A 21198-nucleotide genomic window follows, 5' to 3' on the forward strand; every position below is an offset into this window, starting at 1 on the left:
ACTGCGTGCTCCGCTGAGATTCTTCTGCAGTATGACTCCGTTCTCTGTGCGGAGCGGAGTATGGGACTCCGTAATGGACATCCACTTACGGAGCACGGATTGGTACCATAGTACCGGGTACTCCGTGGACCTCGGAAAACGGGATACATAAACAAGATAATCACTCCATTGGAGCAGTGGCGACATGACTGGAATCATAAACACGCGGCTGGTAACCACCCTCTTCAGATGTCTCATTATGAGAAAACCAAAGTACGGCAATTACCGCTATTTGAAACATATTTCCCGGCTTCTTGGGCGGTAAGAGGGTCTAGACATGAGCTGCATGCACTGGCTGGCTGGTGCTTCGCAGTAGCTGGGGCCGAGGCGGGCTGGGACCCAAAGGTGGTCTAATGATCTCGATGAATCACTTTGCCGGTGGAGACGTGCATTGGTATTGGTATTGGTAACCGTATTAATGTCTCGTATCCTGGAACATGTTGTGAATAGTGCCAGATATGGGCCAATGGCTGCCTGGCAAACGCCCTGTGGCAGGATCAAAACAAACGGACGCTTTTTTCAGCCGAGGGAATGAATAATAATAATAATAATCACGCTGAAGGTGTCTCCGCAACCCCAATGCAAGTGTGCCGATGTGATGAAGGAGCCTACAAGATCGGCACAAAGAGGATCCAGATGTCCGATTCGCCCCGGAGGTTGCTATGGCGATATAGTAGTGGCGCTGTGATATTACGCGCAGGCTGGCCAGCCCCCCATGCGAAAGGGCCCGATGTGTATGGAGGATTGCAGCTCGGGTATCCATCAATGAAGATGCCTTCCTGGGGGGTTTAAGAGTGATTGACCAGAACGAGAAAGAGGACTTCCATCAGACATATCGTGCGGTTCTAATAGGACAATTCAGATAGCGTAGAGAGACAGTAAGGAGGAGAGTACCTCGGTGATCAGCCGAGAACTCAAACCGGGAAGGCGGCGTAAACAAATGGCCTGGCATAAATAATCGTGATGCTCGCCGACTGTGCTGGTCTCTTTCCTCTTCCTCTTCCATTCCTACAATCTAACATTCCCCGGCTCTTAATCTTATCTTTCTTCCCCTCCATTCCAATCATCTATCTATCTCTGCAGGATCAAAAGAACTTCTCTTTTCCTCCTCCCCCCACCCCGAGAAAGACTTCCCTTTCAAGTCTTTTCTTGTTTAGTCTTTCGAGTTGTTTAACGACAGTTCGAAAGGCATTCGAGAAAAGACGCTCAGAAGTCCGTCAATCTGGACTTTGACGCCCGTGTCCCAATCCCCTTCAGTGTCTTCCCGTCGTCGTACCGGAGTGACGCTGTCTCTGAAACTACTCAGACTCGAGTAGAGGGAGAAGTCAATTTCGATCGTACTTCGCGCGTCGAACGGGAAGATACTCGAGGTTCTGCTCCCCTTCCCGCTTCTGTTCACAGAAAGGAAGACGTCGAGTTCCGCATTCAAGAAGAGCGTCCGCGCATTCAAGAAGAGCACCCTCAGTACAAGCAGCAATCGCAGCAGTACTCGCAGTCCTACCAGCACAACTACGCCCCTGAAGTTGAGCTTACTCGTGAACGGTATGTAATTGTTTTTCCTGGTATTGGGGTTTTAGTGTTTTTTACTCCAGCCCCAGGTCTCCACTTTGGCAAGTGGAGACCTGCAGCTGAACTATCGATATTTGTTGTGAGATCTCCTATCTTGGGATGGAGCGATTGCGAATTTTGCCGGAGACTAAAATTACGTGTCCACAAACCCCGATCCACTTCAATTAGCGGTGTCTCGCTTGTTTTGTTTATATGTATATGGTACCCGTGCATGTGGGCTGACAACCTTTCCCAGCTACCCCAGTTACCAACAACCCACTGTTGACTACGAGGACCGCACTCAAGTCTACGATAAAGTCGTCGAGAACCAACTCGACCTCACTGAAAGAGACTACCGTCAACGTACCTCCCCCTCCTACGACCTCGACGTCTCTTACGACCGTCGTTATCGTCAGCCCGTAGACTCCGCCTACGGTTACCAACCTCAGTCCGTCGACGTTTCGTACGACCGGACCACCCAACCCCAGACCGACTCTTACAAGGCAGACGACGTCTACCTTCGTGAAGTTCAGCCCCGTGCTCGTTACTCCACCTCATCCCAAGTAAACGCTCCCCAGTCCACTACATCTACCACTACCCGTGACACCGCCCCTACTCGCAAAATGGGTTACTACGACGACGAAGGCCAGTACCACTCCTTCCGCCGTGGCGTCGAGCGCGCCGCCGACCGTGTCATGCACCCCTTCTCCCACTCTGAGCATGAGGAGTCTCACGGCGAGGTCGCTGCCCCCCGTGCAAACGTCCGCGTCGTCGAGCCCCGCAACCGCGGCTCCTCTGGCGAGACCGTGCCCATCCCTTGCCACTTCATCCGTGTCGGGGACATCCTGATCCTTCAGGGCCGCCCTTGCCAGGTCATCCGCATCTCGGTCTCCCCCCAGACTGGCCAGCACCGTTACCTCGGTGTCGACCTCTTCACCCGCAAGTTGCAGGAGGAGTCTAGCTTTGTCGCCAACCCCTCTCCCTCGGTGGTTGTCCAGACCATGCTCGGCCCCGTCTTCAAGACCTACCGCATCCTGGACCTCCGTGATGATAACAGCCTCGTCGCCATGACCGAGAGCGGTGATGTCAAGCAGGGTATCAGTGTGATCACCCAGGGCAACCTCTACCAGCGCATCAGTGATGCCTTTGCTAGTGGCCGTGGTTCCGTCCGTGCCCTCGTCATCAATGACGGTGGTCGTGAGCTCGTCGTCGACTACAAGGTCATCCACGGCTCCCGTCTGTAATTTTCTTTTTCTGGGTTTCTCCTAGGGGGTCTAGATACGCTTGTCCCTCGTCCATGGTGTGATGATAGTTATTTGTTTCCTTTTCCTTTTGCTCGTGTGATTTAATTTTCCTTTGTATGACGATCTCATGTTTGCAACTTTTTGTGTGCTGATGAAAACTTTAATGGATTTATCTGCCCTCAATCAGCCATGACTTCCTTGTAACTAGCTCATAATGCAAAAATCAGAGCCATGTCCACATTACCTACTCCGCTGTTTTACCCTTTCTAGCTGATATTGAAGTTAGGCAGAAGCGCATCTTGCATATGCATCTTATTGGCTTGGCGAGGAGAAAAATTTCACGCCTTTTACCTTTGATGTTCCTTCAATTTACATGTGAATAGTTGAGAATGGCAACATTCTCTTTTATCGGTGTCGTTGTAGGTGAAAATATAGTTGCCATTGATCCTGGGGTACATATTCCACAACCATGGTAGGCCTCGGGCAGGCACGACTTCCTATTCGCTGACCTCTGTCATGTCCGGTCATTTCCAAGGTTGTCTCGACTTTTTTATAGACCTCATGTGTCACCTCCTTGTACTCTGTAGTGGGCATTGCCTAGATCTGTAATATTTGAGGGCCTTTCATCTTTGTTCAATGAGGCTATACCGATGCTTTACTTCAATCTGCTGTCTCGAGATCGATCGATCAACCAAACTATCCATTCTTGCCTCTCGTGGAGGCCTACACTCGTCATATACCCTTTGGGAGAGTGGTGGCTTTTAGAAGCAATATATTTCTCCATCTCTATATACCACCTGAGCTTGACATCTACAGGGCATTGCGTCTTACAGTTTTTACACTTACATGAACAACCGCGAAACACCTAGGTTGACTCTCGGCATACGAGCGAAATATGGGCCACACTTATTATCCTGGCAAAGCTGTCCAACAATTCCACGTTGCTTTCGGCGGCCAATAAACAGATCTAGTTCATTAGTCAAAGGATACCGTGGAACGAGCTCCTCATATGCGTGCAAAGTCATTATTCAAACATTTGGATTTACCGGAGTCTACTCTGCCTGTCTTATTCTTATATATCAAGTGAAGGCCCATTCTTACACTTCGTCAAGGCGGTCGACGGACTCCTGGGTCTCACATGCTCTGCAAACTGCCATTGGGAAGGAAGGCCGAACGATCAGTGCATTTTGGACCATCCTCTCCCTGTTCTGCATTATGCGAGGGCCCCTATCCACGCCTCTCACGACCGTCCCGATGACGACTCTCTTCGGATCGACCGTCCATCAAAATTCTCCTTGGTCGCAACCACCGATCATGTGCTTGCCATCACTCAGTAATTCTCGCATCAGACAATGAACGGCCTCGTGGAGGAGCACATGCGCCTTCTCGAGCTGAGCCGAGACTTGCCGATAGCCTACCTATCTTGCCTCTCTAGTGTCTGTTTGATGTCTCTGAATGCTCCAAGGTTATTACTATCAACTTCCCCTCCAACTTACTTTGGTATGCCTGGTATACCCTACAGCATTATGACTTACACCAGTGCTCCCTTTCGAACTATGTTTCCTTAACTCAGTACTGGTTCTGGGGCCAAATTTGGTTACAAACTATACAAACACGCTAATAATCTGTGTTATTCTGCTGTTTATGAACACCAAGACATAATTTATGCAAAAACTGGGTCAAACTGGGTCCAAACTGGGTTTTCTGGGGCCCCAGTCACTGGGTCCGGGTTGAGTTTGGGGTCGAGAGGTCTCGACCAAATTGGGTTATGCGATTATCTACCGTCAACCCAATCCGCATTGAAGTTGTTCGCGGCATTGCATCATCAGAGGAGGAAGATGTGTCCTAGGTGGTTCAAGGGCGTTTGCGAGATAATCTCTTCCATCTTAGGCAGCGGCGGTACGGATGTGGGCAGACCATGTTGCGCGCAGAGAACAGGCTTTGGCTCAGCGGAGGCTCATGGAGTGCTGGAAACACTAGTTACCAGCGCTTATTGCGTCAGCGGAAAGACCTCGGGATGTCCCCGCCGATAATAGTTATCTGCAAGCGTTTTATGCGGTGTCAAGCAGTTTACTGCTCTAAAGAGAGCCACTCATACCTGCTGCCTATGGTCTTATTTTCTCACTCATGATCCGCGCTTTCCCCGAGCGATTCAATTACTTCATTCCGCGGGGGTAGCTCTTTCCCACAACTGCAGATGAGCCTGCTATGCGTGGAACGAATACCCTTCGTGTGATACTCATACGGAATTGGAACTCTGAAGAATGTATTTGAACCTGAATTTGAACGCACGGATATGAATTGGGACGATATGATTGAAATAGGCGTTGCCAAGGAGGATATGAACTAGGCACGATTCCAGTACTCCGCAACGCTGATCTCTAATAGGCAGTTGGCTAAGTTAGCACACGGCCGTCTGGATCTGATTATGGTACGATTACCATCCTAATCAACAGATTATGGCAAACATATTGCGAATACGGACTAAATAATTAGTCTTAAGGTTCAATGTGCTGGATAATGAGCGCAACAGCCCGCAACAACGTTATCTATCCCTAGTACCCTTCCCACCTCAACGCCTTGGCAAGGTAACCTCAGCCTTTGTCATACCAAGGGCCGTCGGATTCCGCCTGCAGGACAATAGCCGGCCCTATGAAAGTGCTTCCTCCTCTGCCAAGTGAAGCAGGCCGGCCTCTTGGCGTATTCATCGGGGCCCTGCCAATCACGCACCATTGCGCTTTATCATCGCGTGATGGTCGCCGACAATACGAAGAATGGGTATAAAATCACATCTGCCCCTAGCTCAGAATGGTCATCAATCCTCCCATTACTTAAATATGAAGTGGCTTTTCTTGATAACTCTGTCCGTGGGCCTGGCTGAAGCTAGCCGGAGGAAGCCCCTTGTTTCACCGGTATGTATACATGTTGGATCTCCGCTGTCGTTTAGGTAATCTGACTTATTAGGATGACTTTCCCTCTACCATTCGACTGAAAGACCTCCTGAAGGGCACCCAACAGCTTGAGGATTTCGCCTATGCATACCCCGAGCGTAATCGCGTCTTTGGCAGTGCAGCACACAACGATACTGTTGACTTCATCTATCGCGAGTTGAAGAAGACCGGCTATTACAATGTGTGGAAGCAGCCGCAGGTGCACACATGGACTACTGCAAATACCTCGCTGACGCGTGAGGGCGAGTCTATCAAAGCATCCGCCATGACATACAGTCCTAGCGTGGAGGTTACTGCAGAGCTGGCAGTGGTCTCGAATCTCGGATGCAGTGCATCGGACTACCCGAGTGACGTGGCTGGTGCAATTGCCCTAGTCCAGCGTGGAGAATGCACTTTCGCAGAAAAGTCGTTACTTGCTGCTGCTGCCAATGCCGCTGCGGTAATTGTCTATAACAACGTTGCAGGGTCTCTTAGTGGAACCCTGGGTGGCGTATCCAGTGATTATTCCGCCATTGCGGGAGTTTCTGATGTCGACGGCAAGGTCCTGCTCAGTGCAACAGAGAAGGGCGCTGTGACTGTGTCTCTTTTGCTGGACAGCCGTGTCGAGAATCGCACTACATTCAACGTCATTGCAGAGACAAAGGGCGGTGATCACAATAACGTCGTCTCACTGGGAGGTCACACCGACTCAGTCGATGCCGGCCCAGGCATCAATGATGATGGCTCTGGAATCATCAGCAACCTCGTGGTGGCAAAGGCGTTGACGCGATTCTCTGTCAAGAATGCCGTGAGATTCCTCTTCTGGACGGCTGAGGAGTTCGGCCTGTTGGGTAGCGAGTATTATACCTCCCACCTGGACGCCGATGAACTGGCGAAAATCAGACTCTACCTCAACTTCGATATGATTGCCTCGCCCAACTATGCGCTCATGATCTACGATGGTGACGGAGATGCCTTCAACCAGACTGGACCAGCGGGATCTGCCCAGATTGAGGCTTTGTTTGAGAAATATTTCAGGTCAAAGGAGCTGCCCTATGTTCCCACTGAGTTTAATGGCCGATCCGACTACGAGGGTTTCATCTCTCGTGGAATTCCCGCCGGTGGGCTTTTCACTGGCGCTGAAGGCCTCAAGACCGAAGCAGAGGCAAAACTGTTCGGAGGCCAAGCAAACGTATCCTACGATGTGAATTACCATGCTGTCGGGGACAACTTCAAGAATCTCAACCACGAAGCATTCCTGATTAATTCGAAGGCTACGGCTTTCGCTGTTGCTAAATATGCCAATAGCCTTGCTTCGATCCCCCGACGGAGTGCAACCGACAAGCGAGAGTTCAAGAAAAGGGAGCCTCGGGCGCATGCACACACCGCGGAGACCGGATGTTTCCATTCCTTGGTCGAAATTTGATAGGTCTGTTCACCTATTACTGATCAACAATGTTGATACAAGCAAGTATCCAATTCAATCTATTCTCTGACCAATTGTTGTCTACGGGGTATATCACGTCATCTGGCGAATATGACTCTTTAGAACTCAAGAGTAGAGATATATAAAAGCATATTTTGAATGTATTCAGTATCGTAGGGATCAGATTCTATAGAAAATGCTAGCCGCCATATGAGATCAAAAATGAGTCATATAATATGAAGGCATAACATATTTCTCTTTCTATAGTAGAGGTCCCTTCCAATTTGCTCAAACTTGGTTTTCAAATTCACTCAACCAAGCTCCCCCCTCACCCTGCTGAGGTTCTGATATCGCCGAGCTGTACACGTTCTGACTGAATCGGCATACCGGAAGGCAAACAATTCGCGGTACGTTGAAGAGCATCTATCCCCGGGGGAAAGGCTTCCATCTGAACTCTGCAATTATCAACTGATCAAGTATGTTCTTGGGGCCATTTGTGGCAACCCGATGCTGATTATTGCGATCTCCGGATGACGTCACGAAGCGAATACTAGTTCTCAACCCCAAGATAGACGTAACGTCGTTCAGTAAGTTTTCAAAGGGGATGATAGAGAAGCTTTGGACTCTAGCATCCTTGCGATCTTGCCTTTGAGGACACTGGAGACAATCAGCAATTGGTTGTCCAAAGAGGCGAGGTTCTAAGGTTCTTCAGCTCCCGGTTATCATTAATTGCTCCAGGGCTTTCTCTATATTTGTGAGCGCAAATGCAATGTATCCAGTTTGTTCAGCTCATAGCCCATCATAACGTCATCATATTTCTCAAACCCCTCTTTCACAGATCCAAATGGGAATCGAGAAAAGCGTAACTGCCCAATAGCATCGATTAAGAATCTAGTCGCGCACACCTCTGATCAGATCCAGAATGGCCCGCGTCACCTCCTCCGGGCTTTCCTGGGGCGTCCAATGCCCAACCCCATCCACAATACGAAAGACATGCAGGTCAGCGCACGAAATCCGGTTCTTCATCTTCTCAACAGCACCGGGCTCCTGATAGTTGCCCCAGTCCAGCTTGCCCGAGACATAAGCGCAAGGTGGCTCGAGCTTCTTCCCAGCAAAGACATCAAAGTCCTTCGTGTATCGGCCCCCAGCAGCGGTGCGAACACGGTACCAATTCAATCCACCCTGGAAGCCCGTGCGGCTATATTCAGCGGCATAAACTGCGAGCTCCTCATCCGGCAGCCACGAGTGCGAGGCCAGACCGCCGGACGGCTCATGTTCCATATCATGCGCCACCGTTCCAGGCATCGTCTCATTCAACGGCATGATATAGTACCCGGGTAACTTGACCAGGTCAGCAGCAGACCACTTCACAAGCGGATGTGGCCGGTTCCCCGGCCACGAACCACTCTTCAAATGAAAGTATCCTCGCAAGAAGCGATGCATCTCGTCAGGCTCCAGATCCGACATTTCAGGACCAGCCTGCTTAGTCGAGTAATACCACTTATAATGCTTGCGCCCGAGTTCCGCAAGCGCGTCATGAATCCCCGCCGCAGCAGCCGACCCCTCCGCACCACCCGCCCCACCTGCCGCCGCCGTCTCAGACCCAGTCGCCGCGGCATCCGCATTCGCCGTGTTAAACGGTAGATCCGGGGCCCCGTTAAACGGATGGCTCATGAGGGCAACGCTCTGGAAGAAATCCGGCCGCATTAGGGCGCACGTGGCCGCTGATACAGCGCCGCAGTCGTGGCCGGCGACGCACCGGACAGAACGGTAGCCTAGTGCGTGTACAAGAAGCACAATATCCCGCACCAGCATGGATAGTGAGAAGGTCGCCAGGTCGACGTCCTCATAGCTGCGCGTGTCCCAGCCTGTGGTGCGGCCGAAGCCGCGCTGGTCTGGGGCTACGACGTAAAAGCCGGCTGCTGCTAGTTTTGGGATCACACGGCGCCATGAGTAGGCGATTTCTGGGAAGCCGTGGAGAAGGATGATTAATGGTTTAGTGTTCTCTGGGGTTTGGCCGGCTTCTAGGATGTGGATGTTTAGATCGTTTGTTTGAATGTTGCGGCTTGTTACGCCTGCGGGGAGGGGGAGGGGTGGGAGGGCCATTGTTAGGATTGAATATATGTGAGTTGGATGAGTGAGATATATGCCGTGTAAGGGATATAAGAATGAATCTAGGTATGTTGTACACAAACCGAGGTCATACCCCATAAAACGTGGTCCACCAAGGCGGTAAACCAAGTTCTGGTGCCTGACCCATCAGAGTCATGACGCAAGTTCCTCTCGATCTCGGATCTTCCTGGATCTGTCTCGAACGGCTTTTTATCTTTTTTTCCTGCTTTCTGCCTTTTTTTACAGCTCTCCTGACCTCGTGTCACCTTCATATCTCCTTGTTTCTGACTGGCTCTCTGACTTGGTCGATCCCTCCCGAGTTGTTTCCCCTCAACTTCTCAGTTTTCTAGTTTCCACTTCTTGCTATAGCTACCCTCGTATAATCATCTGGAGATCCACATCCCTTCATCCACTTCAATTTCGGATCCCGGCGCTGCACCGAGCAGTGTCCGGCCATCCGATCTTTGACCCCTTCGATCCCTACAAGGCCCAAGACTCTGAACAATGATCTTCGGGCGTCGCAAGAGAAGTGCCTCTGCCCATCATCAGGTGTGTTCTACCAAGAATAGCAGATCTCCCTATCTGCAGATGGGTCCCGTTGCAGCGCTTGATGCAATCCAACGGGTACCTGCAACCTATGCATGAAAATGAAACTGACGACTCCTTTTCCCACTAGCCACTCTCCACACCTGCCGCGCACTCTGCCCAGTCCGCCGCCAGCCATGCATTCTTAAAATCCCAACCCTCCACAGTCAGCTTGTCCTCCGCCGCGGCGGCAACAGCGCTCCGCAACTGCACACCCACCCCGACCCCCATTGAAAATGTGCAGACAAAACGAATGGTTCAGCGGCGCACCTCGATCCAGTCGCAGGCCAACCCCGTTAACGGTCGCCGCTCGGCCAGCGTGAGTGCCACGCTGCGCCGCTCCAGCAGCAATAGTTCGATGAGCGCACGCACCTTTCGCGACCAGTCCCCCCATCGCCCAGCTACCAGCTCCGGACCCGTCGGGCCAGGGGCCCTTCCCGTCGATGTGCCTCCGTTACCTACTCTCCCGACGAAGTTTTCGCCACGGAAACTGCCGAACCGACGAGCGGTGAGTATGGAACCGTCGATGCGTTCATCCCCATCGTCTTCGCCGCGCTCTGGGGTGAGGGGTGTGGATCGGGAACATGGGCGAGGGCCTCCGATTCAGCCAACCACGCATCAACGCGTGACTAGTCTTGGGACCGTTCCAGAAATGGAACGATCGACGAGTCGGAATTCAGTGAATTTCTCATACCCAATGGGTTCGCGATCTACCTCGCCGATGACGATGTCTGAGAGCAATCCGATGAGCCTTCACGATGCTATTCAAGAATCGATTGCTGAGGTATCTGACAAATTTCCAAAGGGGAAGCCTAAAGCACAGCGATCTGGCAGTCTAGAGGAAAGCCCTGTTGTAAGCAAACATGTTCCTTTGGCTGGCACCGCAAATGCTACTGCCCAATCGGTTCGCGTGCCCATGAACAGGCCGAGTGCGAATGGTCGAACTGGGAAGGTCCACAATTCGCTTATAGAGCCCGATTCTCTGGACCAATATACCGGTAGCGCGGTGCCTGTTGTGGCTAACGTGGAAGCTGAACACACATCCTCACGAGCTCTTCCTGAGCGGTGGCCATCCACTGTTCGGGAAGAAGAAGAGCCCGAAGACAATACGAATGTCGAAGATACCTCTGAACGGCAAAGCAGAAACCGGATGACGAGTGCATCGCCAACTAATGATCACGTAGAGTCAGCACCAGTGCCCTCATCGCCCTCGTCGGAACTGCAAATAAAGCAGCCACACCGTCAGTCAAGCAGCCCAGGTCGAACTGCACGTTTTTCCAGATTGCTCTCTGTAGCTGGAGCCGGTGATCAAGTTCACGAGCCTCCACTCAGATCAGTATCTCCTGTCAAATCAGCCTTGAAACACTCAAGAGGAACCTCTTTATCGCCTGATAGGAGGCTTGGGCCAACCGGCCGCGTCCTACCACCGAGCGAGCTGTCAGATGGTACATCAGTGGCTTCAGACGAAGGACCCCGGGTTGATACCCGGAAAAAGTCTGTCAAGGTCAGTTTCGATGATGAGGCTGAGGTTGTCAATGTACCAGCCAGCCCTCCTACCTCGCCGGAAGAATATACGCCTGATTCCCCGCCCGGCGGTAAAGCCAAATCTCGTATGGGTTGGCTTGGTGTTGGCAAAAAGAAGTCGCACGCGGAGTTTGCGAGTGACGATGACTGGGATGTAGTCATAAAACCCCGGCAAGTTCTTCCATCTTTCGGTAGCATTCGGGGGACCCGAGGCGGTGCCCTCAAGAGGTCGCCAATCCCAGATTTCAGTGACAATGAGTCCAGCTCTTCGTCTGCATCTGATCTGGCGCCAAGGCCGGATATGTCGCTCTCAAATGAATACTTCCGGCCACACAGCTTGAGCGTTCTGGAGCAGTTGTCTGTCAACCGCACTTCGCATACTCCGAATTTGTATACCAAGCCAGGGGCCAAAGGAGAGACCATAGTCACCGATGACGTCATTGAGAAACAGCCGTACTCCAGCATGCGCTCGGAATTGTCTGTGCCTGCTATTGCTGTCGAGCCGGCTACGCCCCCGGCAGATGGAACTTGGCACAGTGTTGACGAGAAGAGATCTAGCGTGGACCAGTATAGGATTCCGGGCGGGTTCCCTCCCTCCAACTCAGACCGCAGTCTCAATTCGACTGCGAAGAAGACTAGACCCCAGGCCGCGGCGAGCCCCGATCCAAAGCCGGAAGACGTGGATACTGAGGAGGAGTCCGGTGATAGCGTCTACAGCGATGCAGCGGAAGACATGGAAGACATGGACGGTGATGGCTTTGGGTCCATCAATGCTATTGTCGACAGCCGGTCAGCCCCTAGGTCGGCGCCGACCGAGGATAATGCAAGTGAATCTCGGGACGCTACACCGAGACCTATCGGTCGAGCCGCCATCGTGGACAGTCAGTCACAAGATGTGACAGATCAAGCACTTGAGGAGGAGCGCTCCGTGACACCGACTCCAACCTCGGTCAACCGCCTGGTAGAGCAATCCCCTGCCTCTTCTGTTGGCCATGGATTTGGTTTTGCAAACCCGCCAGTGCCAATCCAGTTGGAAACTCGCAACGCCACCGCTCAACATGGCAGTCTTCAAGCACAGCCTCCGACGCGAACCCGGGCCGTGTCGGTGGATGTGAATGGCACGTCTAGTATGCAGGATCCTCGGTGGTCAAGCAACGATACTTCTCCGCGAGGTGGCAAGGCCAAACCGCGTCCACTGTCTCTATCTATTACTCCGAATTTCCAGAATGTAGGAGGACAAACAGGTATCCCTGGCACTCTGCGCCGGCAATTGTCAAATGGAAGTGATTCCTCCAGCAGCTTCAAACGCACTTCTCCGCGCGGAGATCGCCATTCCATGCGACGGACACTGAGAGCCGGTGCTGCTGGTACTAACGTCCGCGTCCAATCGCCAACGGGGCGCAACGACTCTCCCCTTGAACATCGTCCTCTTTCATCCGGCTCCTCGAATGGGACAATGCGGAAGACTCTTCGAGGACCTACTGGAGCTGAGCGATATTCGTTCTTCTCGACGAACAAGAAGGCACCGCCGAGAGCGAAGTTCACCAAGGCGCCCCCTAAGACGGCGCGTCCAACTCGGTTCGAAAATTCAGATGACGAGGATGAAGCTCGGCCCCAGGTCTTCACCAGTCGATTCGCAGATTCCAGCGATGAAGATGAGCCTGGAAACAACAAGTTACGCCCTGTCCGCGGTATCCCACGTCGCCAAGGTGCCGACGACGGTGACTCAACAGAGTTGGACGATAGTTCAGAAGAAAGCCCTCAGCAGCAAGCGCCACCAGTGTTTGCATCCCAGCCAGTGCCCTCTTCGCCAGGTTCCCGCGGAAAGAACGGAATCAGTATGTCTGGAATGGCAGCTGTGGCCAAACGACGTGGCATGTCGCAGAGGGACTTGGAGGAGTTCATTATGACGCCTCCCCGTAGTCGGAAGCCAGGACTCCTTGCCCGACTTGGCATCAAGAAACCCAAGAACTCTGACCATAGAGTTCCCGAAGCTGAAGTTGAAAGCTCCTCGCGGAGAGAGACACCCCTAGAGCGGTCGCGTATGGAACTCGATCAATTACGCAACGAGGGCATGGTGAATGGGAACCACGGCGTCACAACAACCACTGTGTCTGCCGGAAATTCGGAGCCGACTCGTCCGTCCAAGTTGGTGAAGAGAAATTCTCAACGCCGGTCGACAGGACCAGACTCTTGGCCCCTCCACCCCAATGGCAAGGAAGAAGAGCCTCTCCAGGCAGTCGTGGAACAGCCACACAGCGCCCCGTCGTCTGTTCTCCGGACGCAGGATTCCGCACCGCCAATTGATGGTGCAGGTGCAGCACACAATGGAAGCGTCATTGTCAATGGCAATGCCACTCACAGTGCATCTCTGATTGCGAAAGAGACCGAGGCACCCCGCGACAGACCAGATCCGAAAATTGACACCACCCCTGAAATCACGAACCCCGATGACAATAAGATTTCGGCGCGCGACGTCGTGATCGCTGGGTCGGGACGAAAGAAACGATTTCCCCTTCTTCGGAAGGCATTCGGGCTGCGCGATTGATCATATGTCGCCGTCTGAATTGACTTCGTTTAACCTTCCTTTTGAGTCAGGCGATTGAACAAACACCGTGTTTCACGTTCTGTCCAAGCGCTTTTTAATTCCCTCTTTATATTCCTCCCTCTTTCTCTTTTCGTCCTTTTCTGTGAGGATAGACTTGCGGCCTACGATGGCTACTATTGTCTTGCCTTCAAGACCTGATTCCATCTTCGATTATATCTAATCTCTAATGACTGATATACACCCTTTGGTTTGCTTCCTTTGGCTCATCCTTTTCTTTGTTTCTCCCTTTATCTTGGCTGTGGCCTGTATTCCGCTTCTCTCGCTTTCTCGCTCTCCTTGGAAAACTTGGCCTGCAACTGGGTATTGTACTCCCTCTTACACTTCTTCTTCTACTTCGGTGTGGCCCATTGGAGTTGTTCGCTTCCATGATACCCTCGTTTTTCCTTCCCACCCTGTATTATTGTCGTTCTTTTATATCTCCAGCTCGGTCCCTTATTATGACCCGGTGAGCTCTAAAACGAAATGTTGTGTCGTTTTGGCCGTTTTGGGACTTTTCTTTTTTTCATATACTTGGTCAAGAGGGAGCACAATATGATCTAATGTCTGTTATATCTTGCAAGTCAAGTAGTAAATGTTATGCTAGGAATAACAAGCCTGTTGCGCTGGTGTTGCTAGAGATTACATTATTTCCTCTATTGGGCGATATATCATGTGCGTGTAGGTTGGATTTTGCTTGTATATAATCGACTGTAACTACCTTGTAGGTCAGCTTAGTCTTATTCATGGTTTTCTCCGTGTCTTTGCATATCAATCTGAATCCCCGTGATAATCAACAAAGACTTGCATTTGAAGCGCTAGACGATGAAAAGTTCTATAGGAATTATTCACAAGGATATACCCCTCCCTGTATCAAAAAGGTCTTCATTATCACAAAACGCCGAACATTCCCGTAGTTCATACTGGCCCTGCAATAGTGCATCTCGAATAACACGTTCATGCTTTCTGAATGGGATGGTGCCTGTCCGCATTCCCGCCAACACGTCGAAGTGGAACTGGCGGTGTTCATATTTCATTCATTCGGCGAATGATCGTTCTTTTAGAGCGGGTACATAGTCGTACAGATAGGAGATTTGACAGGCCAAATGAATCGGTAACATACCATCCTCATAAGGACAGTCTAGCCAGCTCTCAATCAGTGCATATAGGAAGCCTGGTAGTGGTGGGAAAAAGATATTCTCCGGTGATGACTCCGCTGTCAACGGTGCATCGTCAGAAGGTAAGTCATTAGGTGAGTCACTTAGTGAGTCGACTGTTAGGGAATAATTCCACTCTCGAGCCGGAAGAAGAACAGTTGTTGTCTGAGTCGTCGGAGAAACAAGCCGCGTCTGTGGGAGTTCAACCTCCGCATTCCCAATTGTATGTGGCTCTTCTGAATCAATGACCCATCCAGCGGTAACAAGCAATTCTGCCGCCTCGTCAATGTCCCGTACAAGGACATAAAGCTCGAACATGACTGTGGGGACACCATAGTGGTGAAGAGAATCTTCGAACCAGACGACGCAGGCGACTTGGTGGTCAAATCACACTTGACAAGGCTCATATCTTTTGTCCGTGTCGGACTCGCTATGAGACATGGCGCTCATGAACCCCACAACGGCGTGGTGCAGGTACTGATTTAATGTGGTGTTGGTTCGGTGACGGTGTCGGATGACAAGAAGCGATGTCGTCCAAGGAAAGAACCTTACGTGACAACAACCCACGTGATTTGATGAGGCATCAGTCGATTGTTCCAAGTATTGATTGAAAAACGAGGGCTAAAGTAGACAAGCCAATATGGAAATATGTTAAGAATTTATATGAGAGTTAAGCAGAGTAGGGTCATCACGTGGGCGATGGCTACAGGATGTCTGAGCGCCTAGTCATAATGTAGTTATAGATCTTCTAAATAACTTCATCCATTGCCTAACTTAGCTCTCTGCTTCTTATTCATTGTCCCTGCTGGTAGCTCTGACCTACTTCTCCTGGTCGCCGCAACATTCACGTATATCACCGAAGAGTATGAACTGATTAGATAGAAGCTACATTATAGACCGTCATGTCTACTCCGTACTATTATTCTTGCTCCTGGTGGTACTTTTACAGCTACTTGTCCTTCTAGCTATGACACTATGAAGAGATTATGTTCCCTCATTCTTTAGCTACACCTTAGATCGACGTGATTAGTTACGAAATATATGCTTTATATGTCTTTCTAGAGTCCTTTCGGTCTCTTTTTAAATCTGTACCTAGTATATGACATTCCGAGAAGAAAAAAATAGCGTTCATTCTGCTAATTTAAGACTAGAAAAATGTCAGGCTCTGATTCCTCAGACAGGAATACTCTAATCCCGCGTGAAACAGCCTATAAGATGTTAGTATGAGTATTGGGATTTCAAACTTAAATATAACGAACCCATCTATAGTTCATAGCCATACAACTTAGTAGTTTGGTTTAAAATTAAAGTAGAAGTGTCAGAATTAAAGAAATCCGACGTGTAATAACGGCCGGGATTTACGATTTAACACCACCTAGGCCCACTTCAACAATATGATGAATAGGTGTGGATCCAAAAGGACGACTGGCCGCTTGGCCTAATGGTTAAGGCACCCGACTCCTAGTTTATAGTGTCATCGGGAGATTGTGAGTTCGAATCTCATAGTGGTCGTTTTTTTTGCTCTATTTGAAACCACATATTGTGATTGTTGAGGAATGTAGGTTTTTTTTTAAGGTACGAGTTAAATACTGTCGAGGGTGGCGGGGAATGGGCAATTATGGAACACTACATATGTACGTCGGTCCTAATCGGGAAGGTCCAGACTGTCAAACCAACACCCACCATAAGCTTCCTTTCCAGAGGACATTTCTCAAAGAAGATTCAGAGTACGGAGTATTGAGCAAACATATATATTCTTGTTTCAATCTCACGACATATATTTCGGCGGCAGATCTCGAATATGATCCGACGGGTTCTTCCAGCTACCATTCATCAGCCCAAGTAAAGCGGCATTCCTGATTCGAAAATAACAACGGCCGCCAGTCTTATAATCCTCCCGAAACCGAGGTTTTTCTTTTTTGTCGAGTTTGAAACCCCGATCCTTCTCACAGCAGGAACATTCCACTGTGCAATGGCCAACCGAAAACTGTTTCCCACCGCGACGATAGCAGCATCCGCAGTCTCTGGCACAGCAACCCCCCCTCCCAGCACAATCAACGCAAAGCACACTATGCATATACCATTTTGGTTGCGCGCGCCAATAATCGATCCCTCGAGTCAACGGGCCATCCATAAACGAAGTCCTAATCTTCCACCACTCCCGTTCTAACCTCCAATATTCCTTGGAAAGATCTGAAATCTTGATCTGCAAGTACTGAACCTGGATGTGAGTCGCTAGCTTGGGAGTGGTAGGTGCCCTGAGGAGTCCCTCGATATTCTCTCTCAAAGCCATCTCGCGTTGAGTGTTCTCTCGAAGTGCAAGTTCCGTCCGTAATAGCCCCATCATATCAGCACGGTTTGAATCCTGGTATACGTTCAACTAGAGGGATAATCGGTGTTTTTGAAGTGAGGCGATATCTCCGGATTTTTCTAGGTGAAGCTCCTTTTGGAGTGGTTCTCCGTATAAATACGGGGCTGTGGACATCTTGAATGTCTCGAGATATTGAAATCAAAAGGAAAGATAGGCCTGGATGGGGTGAATCAATAACGTTGGTTTTCGTCAAGGGGAGGTACATCATATGAGTCAATGTCGGCATGGTGAGGTCAGGTCATCTCAAAACTCAGCCTTAGAATTGAAATTGCGTCACCTGAATGAATAAGTGCCTACTCCACAAGATCGTCAACAAATTGGACAAATATATTCGTTCAGTAAAATTAAAGAAAGAGTCAAGACACCAGTCAACGCCAGAATACCCAGAACATCAATTATATAGTCCATTCCAGAAAGACATAGACATGTAGTCAACACTGATGTCGAAGCGTCAGAGACCAATGAAAACCAGGGGTATGGCGCAAAGAAGGACAAAACAAGGAGCGCGCGAAAATGCGATAAAGAAAGCCCGACATATCTACATGTAGACGCCGAAGGCAACAGCCAGCAAAAGCGGGACGACAGCCGCAGCCGACAGTTTCGGATGTAGCATCGCCGCACCCGAACCAATGGAACTGGTGGTGTACATGTACTCGAAGCTGATATCGGACGAATTGAAGCAATTGTCGCGAGTGACCGTCTCCACAGACGCATCGCCATCTTCTGCGAACTCAATGTCCACGCACTAGACAAGTCAGTATATTGATTGCCGGATCGGAATAAGGGGACTGGAACATACATTGAATAGAGAAGCGCCGTGCTTGGCCGTCTCAACCAGTTGGATTGTGGCGTAGTCACCCGGGCTGACGGTGATATTGGCCGGCAGAGGCACCTGTGGCAGACACACAGTCCCGGGGTAAGGATTGTTGGTCGGGCCGACGATGAGGAAGGGCGGGACGACGGGGTGGCTCATATTTTCCGGGATTTCGCCGAAGCCGAGATTGATGTAGATCAGGGCAGTGGCATGGCCTGGGAACCAGCCCGGCTGGAAGGCGACAGCACCGCCGCTGACGGGCCACTTGGTTCGGTTGGTCGACCTGGGCATACCACCGCCTTGAAAAAGGAGTCAGTGATTGATATCTAGACGGGTAGATAGGTCTTGCTTACATGGATAAATCCACTCCATGCCGTATGGGTAGATGTATGAGCCATTCTTCGCATCGTAGGCAACACCAAGACCGTTAGCTTGCTCGATGGTGCCGTTGGTGTGGAGATTGTTTCCTCGATAGCCAGGGTAAGTAATGACGGTATGGGCGTGCGCCAGACCCAAGCACAGCAGGAGTAGGATGGAAGCCCATCGCGAGATGGATTGTGTGAAATTCATGGTGAGATACAGCGACGGTGACAAGTTGCACGAGTTGAGGAATTATTCAGCTGTCGCCGAGACTCAGACTCGATTTCTCCGATCGCAGAATAAAAGCAGATAATAGGGAGGGCAACGGTAATGGTAAATGGACACCAAAATCATAGAAACTCCAAGACCAAGACCAAAACATGATTTTCGAGGGCTAAGTGGTCTTTTTGAGGGGTACTGACTGGCCTTCACTGGGCGGACGAGTCAAAACCCTGGAAGGCAGATGTGACCGAGACTGCATGGCGAGGCATCTGTGACTGGCTCGAGGAGTGACGAAGAGCAGGGGTAGCCTGGGATCATCACAATCCGCTGCAAGTGCCATCACTCAAAGGGTGAATACTGCATGATGATTTGTTGAGCGACCAGCGGTGGAAGCGCCGAGGGGGACGCTAACGTTCGGGGAAACAACTTGAGCGCTTACAGAGTGGCTGAGTGTGCCCATAGGATAAGTTCTGGATTGCTGGACTTTTTTCCTGCAAAGCATTTCACTATTTCACCCGAATATGTAGTTCTATCTCACCCTCAGTACGGAGTATCTCTCGGGGCCAGCCAGTCTACTTACTAAGCCTGTTGGAGTCCCGCCAAGCATTTCCCCCGCATCTCCAAAAAAAAAAGCTTCAATAAATCCGATCCTATAATATCCCAATACAATATCCCAGTTCGTCAAAAATCCACATTATCTATATAAGTATACTTATATAAAAATATGCCCCATACATCCCACCCTTCCCGACCGAAACGCCCAACCCAAAAACGAACCCAAGTGACCGACGACGACGGCTGGACCCATGTCGCGAGCGGCGGAAACGTGCGGCGCGTAATGCGCGCACGCCCGCGAGGCACAACAGCAGTCAAAGAATCCGAGACTGGGATCTCCTCGGACCAGCCCGAAGAACCCGTCTTGACTCCTGCAGAGGCACCGGGTCGACTCACGCTATCCGAGCTGCAGGCGCAGTTTCGAACTCATCGTGAGCGATGGGAGGGTTCGGAGAGTTGGACTAAGTTGACGGGCGTTTTGGATGAACGGCTGAGGAGGGCGGGAGAAAAAGCCTCTTCTTCATCTGATGCTGATACTGCTGCTGCTCCTTCCATCCCAGCCCGTTGCCCTGTCGACGCCGTTGTCTGTATTGGACTTGGGAGCCCGAGTGGGTTCTTGCGTGATGGATGGGTTGATCGGCGCTCCGTGTCTCTTTATCAGCTTGCTGCTCTGGCGAGTATTAAGGATCAAGTTGCTTGTTCGTTTCCCGATCCTTTGGGTTTGGTTTTGGATATAGCTTGGATGGTCCACTTCTGGTCTTCTTCTTTGCTTTGACTATCGCCATTTACAGTATCACACGCTAACCACAAGACAGGCACCACCTCCTCGAATATAAAAGTCTACGCCCAAGACCCTGTCTTCAACACATTAGATGAATCTCTCCTCGCAGCCCTGAACATAACAGTCATCAAACACCCAGAGGCCTTCTCGCATATCACAGCAAACACACTGCTCTTCTGTCCCGGCGCAGAACGCAAACATCTTGAATTGCTGCTGCCGTCGAAGCCGTGGCTGTTGTTCGGTGGCCCGCTCGAGCATGCGGACTCTGGTGGTGTACTACAAGGCTATGTGGATGGGGCTGAGTCGTATTGTTTGCCGGTATTTGAAGCACTTGAGCATGCGTTTTGGAATACGAGGCTCTATTGGGTCGAGGAGGTCGTTGGTGCAGAATGATATGTATATTAGTGTTTTTGGGATTTTGGTTCATGAAAGATGCATAGGGTTATAGAATAGGTATGCATTGGATTGGCGTTGGTGTAATTCTGGAGTCAAAATATCATGATCTTCCTACCCGTGTGCACCTTCCAACTACACGACGTACCCACGGACCTTCCTGATCAGGTGCCTTCCCTTTTGGTCAAAAATCGTCACCAACCCCAGTTCCCCATTTACCTTAAGCCACTGGGAGAGTATAAACCCCCCCTCCCCCCTTCTCTTTTTCTTTCTTCCTTCCCCAACACTCCAGTCCACATTCCACCCTGTGGTTTCTGTCGAGTACCCTTTCAATTTTTTGAACTTTCTTCAGCTTCAGATTCGTAAATATACGTCTGCTGTTGTCCAGTGAAGGGAAATCCTGAGGACTCTGATAGGAACTTTGCCGCGGCTCGTTTAAGGCTCAAACTAGGCTGGAGCTTCGGCCCTGGTCTAAGGGCACGAAGCATGTTGCGGCGGAAACCCTCCGTCTGACCTCTGCGGATACAGACCGTACTTTTCTGAGTTCTCCATT

The 21198-nt window shown here is 50.6% G+C and overlaps 7 protein-coding genes across 7 annotated transcripts; 5 read left to right on the plus strand and 2 right to left on the minus strand.

Moving 5' to 3' along the window:
- Nucleotides 1-1219: 1219 nt before the first annotated feature.
- On the plus strand, nucleotides 1220-2831 carry hexA (putative Woronin body protein HexA; the record flags this gene model as incomplete). The annotated part of the gene is made up of 2 exons (XM_057181404.1): nucleotides 1220-1581; nucleotides 1844-2831. Coding segments are annotated over 2 exons (1350 nt in total), but the record flags the coding sequence as incomplete, so codon positions are not given.
- Nucleotides 2832-5668: 2837 nt separating this feature from the next.
- Nucleotides 5669-7187, plus strand: N7518_000477 (M28 family metallopeptidase; the record flags this gene model as incomplete). Its single annotated transcript, XM_057181405.1, has 2 exons — nucleotides 5669-5743; nucleotides 5796-7187. 2 exons carry the CDS (start codon nucleotides 5669-5671, stop codon nucleotides 7185-7187), a joined length of 1467 nt encoding a protein of 488 aa, XP_057046755.1.
- Nucleotides 7188-8078: 891 nt separating this feature from the next.
- Nucleotides 8079-9293, minus strand: N7518_000478 (alpha/beta fold hydrolase; the record flags this gene model as incomplete). The annotated part of the gene is made up of 1 exon (XM_057181406.1): nucleotides 8079-9293. The coding sequence occupies one exon, from the start codon at nucleotides 9291-9293 to the stop codon at nucleotides 8079-8081; it is 1215 nt and encodes a 404-aa protein (XP_057046756.1).
- A 510-nt stretch (nucleotides 9294-9803) lies between these two features.
- Nucleotides 9804-13956, plus strand: N7518_000479 (uncharacterized protein; the record flags this gene model as incomplete). Its single annotated transcript, XM_057181407.1, has 2 exons — nucleotides 9804-9848; nucleotides 9976-13956. 2 exons carry the CDS (start codon nucleotides 9804-9806, stop codon nucleotides 13954-13956), a joined length of 4026 nt encoding a protein of 1341 aa, XP_057046757.1.
- A 1243-nt stretch (nucleotides 13957-15199) lies between these two features.
- On the plus strand, nucleotides 15200-15635 carry N7518_000480 (uncharacterized protein; the record flags this gene model as incomplete). The annotated part of the gene is made up of 3 exons (XM_057181408.1): nucleotides 15200-15232; nucleotides 15293-15372; nucleotides 15407-15635. The coding sequence occupies 3 exons, from the start codon at nucleotides 15200-15202 to the stop codon at nucleotides 15633-15635; spliced, it is 342 nt and encodes a 113-aa protein (XP_057046758.1).
- Nucleotides 15636-18058: 2423 nt separating this feature from the next.
- On the minus strand, nucleotides 18059-18904 carry N7518_000481 (copper acquisition factor BIM1-like domain-containing protein; the record flags this gene model as incomplete). Its single annotated transcript, XM_057181409.1, has 3 exons — nucleotides 18059-18265; nucleotides 18320-18633; nucleotides 18688-18904. The coding sequence occupies 3 exons, from the start codon at nucleotides 18902-18904 to the stop codon at nucleotides 18059-18061; spliced, it is 738 nt and encodes a 245-aa protein (XP_057046759.1).
- A 736-nt stretch (nucleotides 18905-19640) lies between these two features.
- Nucleotides 19641-20645, plus strand: N7518_000482 (SRR1 family protein; the record flags this gene model as incomplete). The annotated part of the gene is made up of 2 exons (XM_057181410.1): nucleotides 19641-20169; nucleotides 20287-20645. The coding sequence occupies 2 exons, from the start codon at nucleotides 19641-19643 to the stop codon at nucleotides 20643-20645; spliced, it is 888 nt and encodes a 295-aa protein (XP_057046760.1).
- Between the last annotated feature and the right edge of the window lie 553 nt (nucleotides 20646-21198).

Source organism: Penicillium psychrosexuale (assembly GCF_028828465.1).
Source record: "Penicillium psychrosexuale strain IBT 29551 chromosome Unknown utg000001l, whole genome shotgun sequence".
Taxonomy (NCBI): Eukaryota; Fungi; Ascomycota; class Eurotiomycetes; order Eurotiales; family Aspergillaceae; genus Penicillium; species Penicillium psychrosexuale.